At 40.4% G+C, this 14,416-nt stretch overlaps 1 protein-coding gene across 1 annotated transcript in view; it reads left to right on the top strand.

Annotated features, from left to right (window-relative positions):
* mfn2 (mitofusin 2) overlaps positions 1–9,969 on the top strand; it is a 34,267-nt gene extending 24,298 nt beyond the window's left edge. Inside the window, exons 15-18 of the mRNA XM_070967766.1 lie at positions 1,238–1,393; positions 5,805–6,001; positions 6,595–6,729; positions 7,477–9,969. Coding sequence (XP_070823867.1) covers positions 1,238–1,393; positions 5,805–6,001; positions 6,595–6,729; positions 7,477–7,546 — 558 coding nt within the window. The 3' untranslated portion in view covers positions 7,547–9,969. The remainder of the gene's footprint in view (positions 1–1,237; positions 1,394–5,804; positions 6,002–6,594; positions 6,730–7,476) is intronic.
* Positions 9,970–14,416: the final 4,447 nt, after the last annotated feature.

Raw genomic sequence — 14,416 nt, 5'->3', positions numbered from 1 at the left:
GAAAAATCCATATCAGTCGATCTCTAATAAGAACTGTTCCATCATGTGACGACGTCTGTGATCAGTCTGTGTTTTGGTAGCTAGAGCAGGTCTTGTTTGTGTTATAGCTGGTCGCTTGCTATAGTGCTGCTCCTGCCGAGTAGTCGAGCCACTGTTGGTAGTTTCAGTGCTTTCTGTGAGGCGAGATTCAGGATGTGTGCAAAACATCGGACATGAGTCATGTCTGCAAGTTCAACCACTACAGTCATATTTGATGCATTGTCTGTGACAATCACTGGATCTTTAGCGTCCAATCCCCATTCAGCAACGGCCTCCTTTAACAGCTTTGCCATGTTCTCTCCTGTCTGACTGCCATGCATCGCTCGTGTTTGTAACACATGTGAGTCCAGCTTCTACTCATCCGTTAAGTGATGCGCTGTGATCGTACGATTCAGTGGACTCTGATGCACCTAAATGAGTGCCTGGACATACCTGTGTTAAAACATCTGTAAAACTGCTCAGGTTATTTTTTTTAGCATGTACTTTTGCACAGTCACCTTTTTGTTGAGTAATAATTCAACCAGATATATTGAACGGAGTGGACTTCATTTTTGTTATGACGACGCTACAATTATGTTAGGCCCCTACAGACCTATATGCGCAGCATTTTTTTAAATGACGGTAATGAAACTGATACCGTTGCTATTTTTAGTTACCACGGGATACCTTATTACCAGATTACCGCCCTACTCTATTGTGTATAATGTGTATAATCAGTGTACCTACAACTCCACTTTGTGGGCTTCAAGTACTGCTGTTGGAAATTGGCATGCAAAAGAGTACAAAAAATTTTCAGTGTCAGTACAAGTATTAGAAGACCCAAAGATCTGTCTGTAATGTGTTATTACAGATCTGTACTGTGGTAGAAATAAAGACACAATAGTACACATGACTAAGATGAGAGGTGGTCAAGAGGAATTGTGTTTCTGCCGGTCATGTTGGTCTAAAATCCAGTAAACTGAATTTTAGGCCCTAAATAATGCAATATTGACAGGCCTGAAAAATATATTGTTTTATGAGTTAACTTTGAAGGCTTGCTTTGAAATGTGTTTTGGGGAGAAAATTTGTATTGACCACTACCAGTAACCACTACCATGTAACCATGGATTTGATGTGCTGTTTCAATCCTCCTGGATTGTCACGAGCACTCTAAGCCAGCCTGTGCTCTGTGCATTCTTCAGCTGTGTTCTCCCTGCAGGTTCCTCGGCCCATGGCCCTGACTCCAGTCAGCACCAGTATGCCTCCATTCCCACAAAGTTCCATGACCCAGGAAGAGCTGATGGTGTCCATGGTGACCGGTCTCGCCTCCCTTACCTCCCGTACCTCCATGGGTGTCCTTGTGGTTGGTGGTGTGGTGAGGACATACATGCACACAAATTAGATCAGATATGGATGAAATGTGAATGATGAAGAATAAAGGCTTTTGGTCAAAGGTGACGGCTGAAAGGGAAAAAAGTAATGTGTGGTTGAAAGCTGTGGCAAAAGCTAATAAATGATCCTTGAGTTTTTTATTTTGAAATTCACTGATCACATTAGTGATGGAATTCAGGAAAGAAAACAAGATATAAATACAAATTCTATATATTTCCGTCATATATTTTATATAGCACAAATATTTGTATGAAAAGTGCAAAAGATTCATTATTCATCATTATACTCACCTGCCAATTTATTAGGTACACCTGTTGAACAGGTCTGGGTAAAGGCAAATATCTAAGTCTAACATAGCAGGAACTCGTTGCATTTGGGCATGGCCAAGATGATCTGCTGAGGTTAAAACCAAGCATCAGAATGATGAAGAAAAGTGATTCAAGTGACTTTGGACATGGCATGGTTGTTGGTGCCGGACGGGCTGCTTTGACTCAGAAACGGCTGATTTTTCACACAAAGCCATCTTTAGGGTTCACAGAGAATAATCTGAAAAACAGTAAATATCCAGTGATCAGTTCTGTGGAAGACATTGCTTTGTTGATGGCAGGTACCAAAGGAAATGGGTCACACTTATTCAAGCTGATAGAAAGGCAACAGTGACACAGGTTCGACTCCCACCTGCGGCTCATTTGCTGTATGTCGTCCCCTTTCTGTCTGCCCCCTTTACTGTCATACCTTCAGTTGTCTCTAGGCTAAAATGCCCCCCTCCCCCATAAAAAAAAGGCAACCGTGACTCAAATGTCCACTTGTTATGACTGAGATACAGTGCTTGCCATTTTTTGTGTTTTGTTGCCTCACAACCTGGAATTAAAATGGATTGTTTGAGGGTTTGCATCATTTCATTTGCAGAACATGCCCACAACTTTGAAGATGTGAATTTTTTACATTTTTTTAAATTGTGAAACAAACAACAAATAGGACAAAATAACAGAAAACTCAGTGTGCATAAATATTCACCCCCCTAAAGTCAGTACTTTATAGAGCCACCTTTTGCAGCAATTACAGCTGCAAGTGGCTTTGGATAAGTCTCTATGAGCTTGCCACGTCTTGCCACTGGGATTTTTGCCCATTCCTCAAGGCAAAACTGCTCCAGCTCCTTCACGTTGGATGGTTTCACTTGTGAATGGCAATCTTCAAGTCTGACCCCAGATTCTCAATTGGATTGAGGTCTGGACTTTGACTAGGCCATTCGAACACATTTAAATGTTTCCCCTTAAACCACTCGAGTGTTGCTTTAGCAGTATGCTTCGGGTCATTGTCCTGCTGGAAGGTGAACCTCTGTCCAAGTCTCAAATCACAGGCAGACTAAAACAGGTTTTGCTCAAGAACATCCCTGTATTTAGCACCATCCATCTTTCCCTCGACTCAGACCAGTTTCTCAGTCCCTGCAGCTGGAAAACATCCCCACAGCATGATGCTGCTACCACCATGTTTCACTGTGGGGATGCTGTTCTTGGGGTAATGGGATGTGTTGGTTTTGTGCCAGACATAGCGTTTTCCTCGGTGGCTGAAAGGTTCAATTTTAGTCTCATCTGACCAGTGCACCCTCCTCCATAGATATGGGGAGTCGCCCACATGCCTTTTGGCAAACTCAAAATGTGCCGCCTTATTTTTAACACTAAGTAATAAATAAATATAAATAAACAATAAATATTTTCTGGCCACTCTTCCAGCTCTATGGAGTGTACGGCTTATTGTGGTCTCTCTCTGCTGTGGAACTCTGCAACTCCTTCAGGGTTACCTTTGGTCTCTGTGCTGTCTCTCTGATTAATGCCCTCCTTGCCTGGTCTGTGAGTTTTGGTGGGTGGCCCTCTCTTGGCATGTTTGTTTTGGTACCATGTTTTTTCCATTTGAAGATGATGGATTTGATGGTGCTTCGGGGGATCATCAAAGATTTGGATATTTTTTTAGAACCCAACCCTGACTTGTATGGAGAGCTCCTTGGTCTTCATGGTGTGATGCCTCTTGCTTAGTGGTGTTGCAGCCTCTTGGGCCTTTCAGAAAAGGTGTGTTTATACTAGTGCTGTCAAAAATATTGCGTTATTAACACGTTAACACAAATCAATTTTAACGGGGTCACTTTTTTTATCGCAAGATTAACGCTCTTTGTGACCTAGTGAACTTGTAGTTTTTTGTAAGCTGTGGCCACTGCTAGTAATGTAAGAAAAACTACAGGATCCGATTAAACCAGAAACCGAACAATAGGCACGTCCCATGCATGTGTTTGGTCTTGTCTGTTCGCTAGCTGCAAAAGAGTAGGCTACCGGTTTGTGTGGCTGTCAAGCGCAAAACGCCGAAATGGATGCGAACAAGATTCTGAATGGAAAGTTTAGTTTCAAGAAGTTGCCAGATGGGTCAATTGACAAGACCAAAGTTATCTGTGTGTAATGTAAGACCAAAGTTATCTGTGTGTAATGTAATGTTCTTATTTGGATATGGCTAATGAACTTAAGAAAGGAAAGTCTAAGCCATGGTTTAACTGCACTATAGCCTGAGTCCTAGTTTACAGTGATGTGCACTTTGTAACTTTATTTTGGATCACCCTGTTTTGATCCCTTAGAAAGGGTTGTTGAAGGGGCTTTTTTGTAACCAAGTATTTATTTTTTTTGTTATCTGTTTATTGACATTGTTAAATTGTGAGATTTTGCTTCAAATGTGAATGACTGCTTAAAGGGAGAATGTTAGTGTGAAATATAACACTACACGTTGTTGTTGTCAATAAAAAAAACATTTGCACAAAGCAAGCCTATCCACTTTTCCATGTTGATAGGAGCATTAAAATAATAATTAATGGGACATTTAGAACAGATAAAAATGTGCGATTAATTTGCGATTAATCGCGAGTTAACAATGACATTCATGAGATTAATCGCGATTAAATATTTTAATTGATTGACAGCCCTAGTTTATACTAAAAGATCATGTGACACTTATTATGTAATTTCTGAAGGTAATTGGTTGCACCAGAACCTCACCTGTCCTGGATGATTCTGGTGTCCTAGACAAATGACAGAAATTCCAGTCAATTGTTATCTTTGTTTATTGACTCTGTTTTCCCATTTTTGGTGTGTAAGTGACTAATGGGGTAAATATTTTTCATTGAGTTCTTCCCATATTAGTTAGAGAGCCTGCGATGTAATCCAGTGTATGTCCACTAAGAGTGTTTCTTTTTGCCTCTGACAGGCTCAGATTGTTAGTGTCTGATGACATTATCGAAAGGATCTCTCAAGACAAAGACCCTTTTATTTAACCAGAAACAGTCGCTATATTGCTCTTGCCAAAGCCACCAGACTCCATTTACATACATAATTTCATCTTTGGAAAAAACTTAAAATAGAAACAAAATAAATCTCACCAAAACTTTCTGGGTTTGTCTTTCCACTAATCTCCAACTTGGGGCTTGTATTAGGGGAGGATGGACATCACAGAAGCAGTGGGGGAAATCTGTGTGCCAGAATATTTTCACATCTAAATCTGTAATTATTTTCTTCAGACACTGTGACAGGAGAGATTTACATATGTTGGACTTAAGAAATTTTCCCTGTAAGAAATCGGTCATTACAGGATAACAGAACCCCTGGTTTAAATGCCAAAGGCTACCTAAGTATTGTTGCTGACCATGCCCCTCCCTGAATGACCATAGTGTACCCAACTTCTAATGGCTACTTCCAGCAGGATAATGCACCATGTTACAAAACCCAAATCATCTCACATTGGCTTCTTGAACATGACAATGACTTCAGTGTACTCAAATGGCCTCCACTGTTCCCGAACCCAGATCCTAGTCCAAAAGTGCACCTGTGGGACATGGTGGAAGGGGAGATTCCCATCATGGATATAATCCACTGACAGATCTGCAGCAAGTGCATGATGCTATCAAGTCCATATGGACCAAAATCTGTGAGGAATTATTTCCAGCACCTTGTTGAGTCTATGCCACAAAGTGGCATTGAGGCAGTTAAAATGGTGAAAGGGGGTCCAACCCTGTACTAGTAAGGTGTACCTGTTAAATGGGCTTGTAAGTGAATGTGTGATACAAGATTGTTGATGTGAATATGATGCATGTTTGCACATTCAGTTTACTGTGCACATTTTTATTACATAATGCACATCTTTTTCATTTATTATGAAGACACCAGACTAGATAACATTAATGTTGACTTAATTTATTCATTCTTGGTTGCTTTCAAACCATTACTCGCCAGTAGCTCCTGTATACCAGGACAAACCATCATTCATCAGTAATCTTGACAGAGCTAGATAGCTGCAGACTGTGTTTAGATGTCAGAGGGATGGGGGGTTGGCCACATCTAATGCTTTCTTTGTGTGTGCAGATCTGGAAGGCAGTGGGTTGGCGTCTGATTGCCTTGTCATTTGGTCTGTATGGCCTCCTCTATGTCTATGAGCGGCTCACTTGGACCACAAAGGCCAAGGAGAGATCCTTCAAGAGACAGTTTGTGGACTACGCCAGCGAGAAGCTGCAGCTCATTGTTAGTTACACTGGATCTAACTGCAGCCACCAAGTCCAGCAGTGAGTATGTTAGCTGACCACACACAGATGGTCATTACTATCCACCTCAGTTATCATATTCATTTATACAGTGATTTGAAAGAAGATTGAAGAACCCAACTTAATTTTGCAATTAAGCATTAAATACTAACCAGGGAGTGGGAGTGGGCAGCACGGTGGCGCAGCAGGTAGTGCGCATGCCTCACAGTCATGTCAATCCCTGGGTGGGGCCTTTCTGTGCGAAGTTTGCGTGCTCTTTCTGTGCATGGGTGGGTTCTCTCCGGGTACTCCGGCTTCCTCCCACAAACCAAAAACATGCTCGTTAGGTTAATTGGTGACTAAAATTGCCCCTGTGAGTGTGAGTATGAATGGTTGTTTGTCTGTATATGTTGCCCTGCGATCGACTGGCGACCGGTCCAGGGTGTACCCCACCTCTTGCCCGTTGACAGCTGGGATAGGCTCCAGCCCCCCGCAACCCTGAAAGGGATAGGCGGTATAGAGGATAGATGGATGGATGCTAACCAGGGAACTCTTTTTTTTTTTTTTTTGCCAGGCTTTTTGTTAGTATTGTGTTTCTTAATGCTGTTTGTGTCCCTGCTGTTTGTGGTTATCAGGGAGTTGGCGGGTGTGTTTGCTCAGCTCTGCCAGCAGGTAGACGTCACCCGTCAGAACCTCGAGGATGAGATCACTGACATGAACAGCAAGATTGAGCTGCTGGACGGTCTGCAGAGCAAGGCTAAGCTGCTGCGGTAAGAACCACACTACACACAGTGTGCATATGCAGCTAGACAGTAGGACAAGTGTGCAAATACTGTCTTGGAGTGGTGGTGGGGCATAGCCATTGCTGTGAATACTCCCCATTGGTGTTTTTTGTTCTTTCTTAACTTCTTTGAACTTCAGCACATTGTATATCCCATGTAGAGTTCTCTTAGTGTTCACCAAAAGATTCATACTGTAAGGCAAGGCAAGTTTATTGCACCCTTCAAGGAGAGGCAGTTCAAGTATTTATAGAGTGTGCAGACTGAGTGCAGCCCTGTGATAACAGTGATCTTACAGATCTGTGTCATGTCTCTGACTGTGTCAGACTGTATGGCATCAATGTCTTGGGCATGTCAGATTATGTGATAAATGTGTGGTTAATAGTAGTGCTAACATGGAAGTAGGTAAAATCAGCACACATCATACATTTGCACCACTGTCATGGTTTGAAAAAGGCAGCATAATTGTATGTGTTGTGTCTGACTTAATTTAGAACTCTGTGTTATTCTGATTGGTGACTCATAGCAGAAGTCACATCACACACCATGCTTATCTCATGACATAACATCAACTTTAAGTTGCCTGTCTCACTGTGATCACTCATTCAAATTAGTGCTGTCAGTTACGCGGCACAGCTGGTGTCATTAGCCGGCCTTCATAGCTCCTTTCAGTCATGTATTTTGTCACATAAATGTGAATATTCTTAATATGTTTGTGTGTGTATGTGTTGTTGTTAGGAACAAAGCGGGCTGGCTGGACAGTGAGCTCAACATGTTCACCCAGCAGTACCTTCACCACAGCAAGTAAAGCAGACAGCACATCCACCTGAGAGACTAAACAACACCAGAGGAACATTTGGTACAGCAAGGTTTTCAGCAGAAGAGCAGAAATAGAAGGGATAGTTTGAATGAGTCTTGTATGCGTGGAAGGAGTTTATGGGTGCTTGTGATGTGAATATATGTACATGAGCTCAGAACGGGAGTCCTGTTATCGGCTAGTGATTCGTCATACTAAAATAAAAGTTGAAAAACAGGGTCAACTATTAAATAGAAGCCAAAACATGAAAAAAGTGAAATCATATCAAAGCTGATCATCCCTGAGTACATTTTCTGAAGCTCTTTCCTTTGTATTAAGCACTTTCATGTTCAGTTGAGATGAGAGGCAAATGAAAATGAACCTGAGGTTTCCAAATAGTTAATAGATCTGACTCAACAACAGAAGTACAGTCTGAGCTTTCCTTGCATCCTTGTTAGAGCAAGGACCAGCTTCTGACCAGCTTCTGTCAGAAGCTTCACACTGTCCTTTACGTGAGTCCACGTAACTCTGCCACCTTTAACCTGTGTAGATTTGATTTTGTATATACCTTTTGAACACTGGACAAGTGCCATGCTTAAGTAAAAGGCAGTCCACACGAAGGAATGGGTGAAAGTGTCTTATGTTAGTAGAATAATGCAATGAACTGAAGATATGCAAAATAATTTATTTCTCCAACAGTTGTAGAATATTTGGAAAATGTAGCCTTTTTTCCGACAATGATGTAGAGAATGAAGCTTCGTCAAACAGCAAAGCAGAAAAATACAAGATTGCAGTTTTGTGTGTTAATGCATATTTTGTGCAATGCCAAACAATGTTAGTTCATCTCTCTCTTTAGAGACAGAAATCTTTAAACACAACTCACAGATACATAGTTTCATGATTTAAAAGCATTTCCTAACAGCTGCTCACTCTAACCTTTATTGAACCAACAGGAGGAAATTTGTGAGGGATATGTGCATCTGCAACATTGGCACAGAGGAGTAAGCTGTATCAGGCTTTGATACTCACTTAGTACATGTCAGTAGATACATTCAGTGTTTGCTTTGTACGTGAGATTTGTTGACAAGAAGAAAAGTATTGAATATCACCAGACTTCATTTAGTTCAGTTGCAAGATTTAGTATTGTTTTGGAAAAATAGAACCACCTGCAAATCAATAAATAATTAATGTAAGGGCTCTGACTTAAATCTCACAAGACACACAGACACTGAAGTTGGTTTCTTGGGATTTTAACTTGAAAGACAGCCTCTAAATTTTGTAATAGTGCTTGTACCATCCCCAAATGTCTACAGCCTGTCGATCTTCTCACAGTGACATGTATCTGACTATATGTCATCTATTAGTGACAATGATTGGGAAATACCATCTGCTTCACAGAGTTTGTCCACCAGATAGTGCTGGAGTCATGTTTACTGTATGCTTTGAAACATCCCACTCAGCACATATCCTGGTCACTGTTCTTTAATAGCCAATTCGAAGGGATTCTTATCAGAGATGTTCATGTTATATGTTCATGAAAAACATAAACTGACTAGTGTCATTATCAGATTTGTGCAACTCTTGTGTATCAGTATCAGTACGAGCCTATCAAGTCCGCTATTAGTTGGACTCTGCCCTGTATTTTACATTTAATGAGAGGAGATCCAAGGGAATTTGGTGCATCTTAAACAAAATAGGGGTGTGTGACTTTATTGTCAGTTTTCTTCAATTTAAGTCTGCGTCCAGCCTTTTCTCACTTTTTGCAAGTTGAGTTGTCTCAGACCTCAACTTCTGTCACGTTATGTTCCATACATATCTAATGAACCACTTTCCCAAAACCAAATTTAAGAGAACAATGTTTTTAGTATGAGATATTTACACTGTCAATGGCTGCCTGTCTGGTGTATTTTTGTTTTGCACTGAATGCGTAATATGTGGGCCAGGCTCTGTTACTGCAGCACTGTGCTCTCTGCCTCTGTCAATATTACATATGGTTGGATTTCAAAAGGAAGAGTGTATGGTGATGGTCTATGGAAGAGTGGCCAAATTCAACAACAGCTGTACTTTTGGTTTCTAAAATGTGTAAATAAGGAAATTTAAGAAAGGTGGGTGTTGAAAGTGATGAAACCACATCAGATTGGATGTTCCTATATTTGTCCAATCTGTAAACATCTTGGTTGATTGGGCCATGTTGTAAATTAAAGCCATTACACAGCTTGTTGCTAGGTGAGTGAAGATATGCACTTTATCAGTTTGCTGCTTTTTTCTCCTATTTAAAGGGTGATTTTCCCAGAATATAAACCACAAAGTAGTTGTGGTTGGCTTCAGGAAGGTGGAAGTAGCTGCATGCAGTGGCTGTGGTAGTTTGTTGTCCTGTTAATATGTTCAGACATATGTATGTATATAAAAAATAAAGGCACAATGCTTTAAAAGTGCACTAATAGTAAATTGAGCATTTGTGGAGCACTTTTTCCTCGAGACCACACATTCTAATGTGCAGTGAAACCAGAGTCCCAACCGAACACTGCAATGTTTCCATGGCTGATGTGTGCTGAAACATACGAGTGGAGCTGTCCAACACAGTCACAACACTGAGCTCACTTATCATGTGGAATTTTAATAAATGGTCATACCATTCTTTCAAAAAACATATTGTTCAAATTGTGTTTATTTTAGTGCTGTCAATCGATTAAAATATTTAATCGCGATTAATCTCATGAATGTTATAGTTAACTCGTGATTAATCGCACATTTTTATCTATTGTAAATGTCCCATTAATTATCATTTTAATACTCTTATCAACATGGAAAAGTGGATAGGCTTGCTCTGTGCAAATGTTTTGTTTTTGTTTTTTTATTGAAAACAACAACGTGCAATGTTATATTTCACACTAACATTCTCACTTTGAGCAGTCATTCACATTTGAATGAATCAAATCTCACACAATTTAACACTGTCAATAAACAGATGACCAAAAAAATCATTGTAAACTAGGACTCAGCCTATAGTGCAGTTAAACCATGGCTTAAACTTTCATTTCTTAAGTTTCCTTTGAACATATTAGCAGTCAGACTATAATGCTCTTCTGTTTATTTACCAGAGGCTTATCAACCCAGCCTCTTATTTCTCTCCAGTAGCTAAGAATGAACATTACTTGGCTATGGCTGCAGTAAGCTTGTTCTTAGTTGTGGTATCCATATGTCTCTGTCGAAAGCCATCCATTGTCACCTGGTTTTGACAAGAAGGCGGCGGAGAATTCGCATTCGCTGTGTGTTTGGCCATCAAGTGGGATGTCAGCGCTACAGTGATAACACAGTTCACACCAACAATACACACAGATAACTGTGGTCTTGTCAGTCGACTCATCTGGCAACTTTTTGAAACTAAACTTTCCATTCAGAATCTTGTTCGCATCCATATCGGCGTTTCGTGCTTGACATCCACACAAACCGGCAGCCTACTCTTACAGCTAGCGAGCAGACAAGACCAAACACGTGCGTGGGGCGTGTCTATTGTTTTGTTTCCGGTTTACAATCGGATCCTGTAGTTTTTCTTACGTTACTAGCAGCATCGTATATTATGTCTATCATGACTAGCAGTGGCCACAGCTTATAAAAAACACTAGGTTCACTAGTTCACTAGGTCACGAAGAGCGTTAATCTCGCGATAAAAAAAATGACCCCATTAAAGTTGATTTGTGTTAACCCGTTAATAACGCGATATTTTTGACAGCACTAGTTTATTAAACAAAACAAAAAACTTTTAACATTTAAGATCTCAAATAACATTATTGACCTACCAAGTACAACCTACATCCATGCACTCAGTAAATCTGGCAGAAGAAAAAGAAAGGTTCTTTATTTTATCACATCACACAGTTGCGCACTACATGCACACGCCATGCTTCTCGTGAAATTATTTCTCCTTGGTCTCCTATCCTTGGTCCGTCCTTCCTCCACGGCACACCAGGATCAGTGGGCTGCCAGCTGACAGCGGCGCCCGGGGACCCAATTCCTCTCGTCACCATTGGTCAGGTGGTGATCTTCTTGCACGTTTTTAGTGGGGGTATATTTTATGGAGCACACCCCAGGTGAACACGGGGAGAACATGCAAACTCCGCACAGAAAGGCCGCTTTCCTCGTGCAGCAGGCACCGAAGGCATGGTGGAAGACACGCACCCAGCGCCCACAGCGCCCCAGATGGGAATCGAACCCGGGATCTTCTAGCTGTGAGGTGACAGTGTTGCCACTGTTCCACCGTGCCACCAAATTTATTTACATACAGTTTGTGTAAAATGTAAGACGTGGCCTGATGTTAGCAGTGGAGGACAGTCATCATCATCATCATAATGACAATTGGACATGCCAACCTTCTGATTTTAAGTAAGCCTTTAGTGCAAGTCTGAGGAGGGAACAGTCAGCCTGTTTGTATCGAAGAAGATGAAACAAAAGGATTTACAGTCACAAGAACTGTTCCTTGGATGATGATGATGATGATGATGACGATGATGATGACGACGATGATGATGATGATGGGCCATGCACATCACACAGACATGAGCCCCAGTGAGGCAGACCTGGTGGGCATGCGTGCACAGCATCGGGGCTGCAGAACCATATGCTGTTTCAATCATCCATGTGTTGATGCACTCTTGGCCATAATGCTGATGAGAACTGATACAAATATATGCGTGTATGTCAGAATGAAGTCATTCTAGGTTGATGATAGAAAATAAACAAATTCAGTCTTCAGTTTTGAATGTTATAGAAAGAGATGATGGAAACCAACCTTTCCTGAAAATCTTGAACATCTACACATCCTCCCTATGTCAGAAAACATCTATGATCATCCAAGAACATTTTATCAACCCAGCATGCAGCATTTTAAAGTTTTGGCTTATTGGAGAATTTGGCCAGCAGATGGCAATATGATGTCACTGACCACAGTTGCTTTTACTCAAATTCAGGTAGCTTGTCAGGAGCAAACTAAAATGTACAAAAGCTGGCAACAACTCAGGGCCTCGTTCCTAGAACGGGTGTATTTGGGACGACCCAATGAAGTATCTTCAGAAAAGAGCCATGTAAATATGTCCTCATTAAAATGACAATTCCTCAATTTGAGCTGTTTATTCTTAAATGTCATGGAATGAACATGTGACCATCGAATGGGGAACTGTATTGTGAGTAGTTCTTCATTATCAACCTTTAGTTTCTAACCACATAGGAGGACAAACTGTCAGTGGCTGTTGTGCTGTGTTGGGATGTAACCAAATACATTTACTAAAGTACTCTACTTAAATACAATTTTGAGGTACTCCTACTGTATTTGAGTAGGTCCATTACATGCTACTATATTCTTCTAATCTTCTACTTTGCAGAGGTTTTTTTTTTTTTTTTTTTACTGTACTACATTTATCTGACAGCTACTTATTAGATACTAGTTACTTTAAATCAATTCAAATGTACTGTCACATACAATCACAGGCAGTGCAATTTAGTTTGAAATTCGTAGGTGGCTAGCTCCAGAAAAAGTCTAACAAATAGATAAATAAAAAAAAGATGAATCTACAAATAAAATATGAAGTAAACAAAGAAAATATACAAAGAATAAAAATGAATGGTGGTACAATGAACAATGTAGGCAGTAATGATTTTCAAGACTGAGTGCTTGTTTCAGAAAACTGAAACTGTAAAACAGTGTTACCAGTATGGAGTTTCATAAAAATGAATCAATGACACACGTGATCCACTCAAAATGTGTGGTCACTTTTGTGACTATTTTTTGAATTATTGTTTATCAATTGTTTTTCTCAGTATTGTTGAGTACTCCGTTCGCTCAGTGTTATGAACACACCTCAGTAAAGGGATTCAAATTCAAAGTAATTAATTTTTACATTTAATAAGAGGATAACCCTTAGGTTATTAGGAAAGGGAAGAGCAGAACTATTGAACTGAGGTGAGTTGCGTCCTGCCCTTCCTTCAGATGAACTTTGGGAAGAGAAAAGCATGGTTCACAGCATGAAAAGCTGACGTTGAAATTAGCTGCACTTTGACCAGCAAAAAAATAAAATGCTATTTAAACATGAATGCATCAATAATAATAATACAATCCTCTAACAGTATGCAGTAACTACATGTTACAATATTTTTACTTCTCTTATTTTAGGCAAATTTAACTGATTATACAACCTCAATTGAAAAAAAACAAAAAAAAAAACAGAATGCAGTCATTTCCAAACAAACTGTTTTATGAAGTGTTCCTGAGTCCATGTATTAATCTCCTTTATCCAATCATGCTTTCACAAAGTGGTGAACCTCTCTCCATCCTTGCTTGTGAATGACTGAGCCTTTCCAGGATGCCCCTTTCATACCCAATCATGATACAATCACCTGTTGCCAATGAACCTGTTTACCTGTGGAATGTTCCAAACAGGTGTTTTTGGAGCATTCTACATCTTTCCCAGTCTTTAGTTGCTTTTGTCACAACTTCAACTGGAGCCTCAACAGACTCCAGTCTGTCTGATGTGGAGCACGTGGTTAACCCAGTTAATAGCTGTTTCTCATTGCATGGACTGGGTTCAAGGTTCAAGGTTCACTTATTTGTCATTCTCATGTTGCACAATGAAATGCAACTTGTCTCTTTATGCTAAACAGGAAAAAGTATTTTTATGTTGGAGTGCAGAAAAGCGTTGAGGAGTCTCAGAGCCTGAGTTAAAGCTGCTCTGAAGTCTGGTGGTACGGAGGGGGATACTTCTTGGTTTCTGCGCAGGCACCTCACCTCTGTGATATCACTGATGCTTGTACTGTGGGTACCAGTGATGTTCTCTGCAGTTTTAATCACCTGTCACAGAGCCATCCATAATGTTTCCTTGATGTTTTTTC

The sequence above is a fragment of the Chaetodon trifascialis genome, chromosome 8, assembly GCF_039877785.1.
Source record: "Chaetodon trifascialis isolate fChaTrf1 chromosome 8, fChaTrf1.hap1, whole genome shotgun sequence".
Lineage (NCBI taxonomy): Eukaryota > Metazoa > Chordata > Actinopteri > Chaetodontiformes > Chaetodontidae > Chaetodon > Chaetodon trifascialis.
This window is presented reverse-complemented; position numbering and strand designations above follow the sequence as displayed.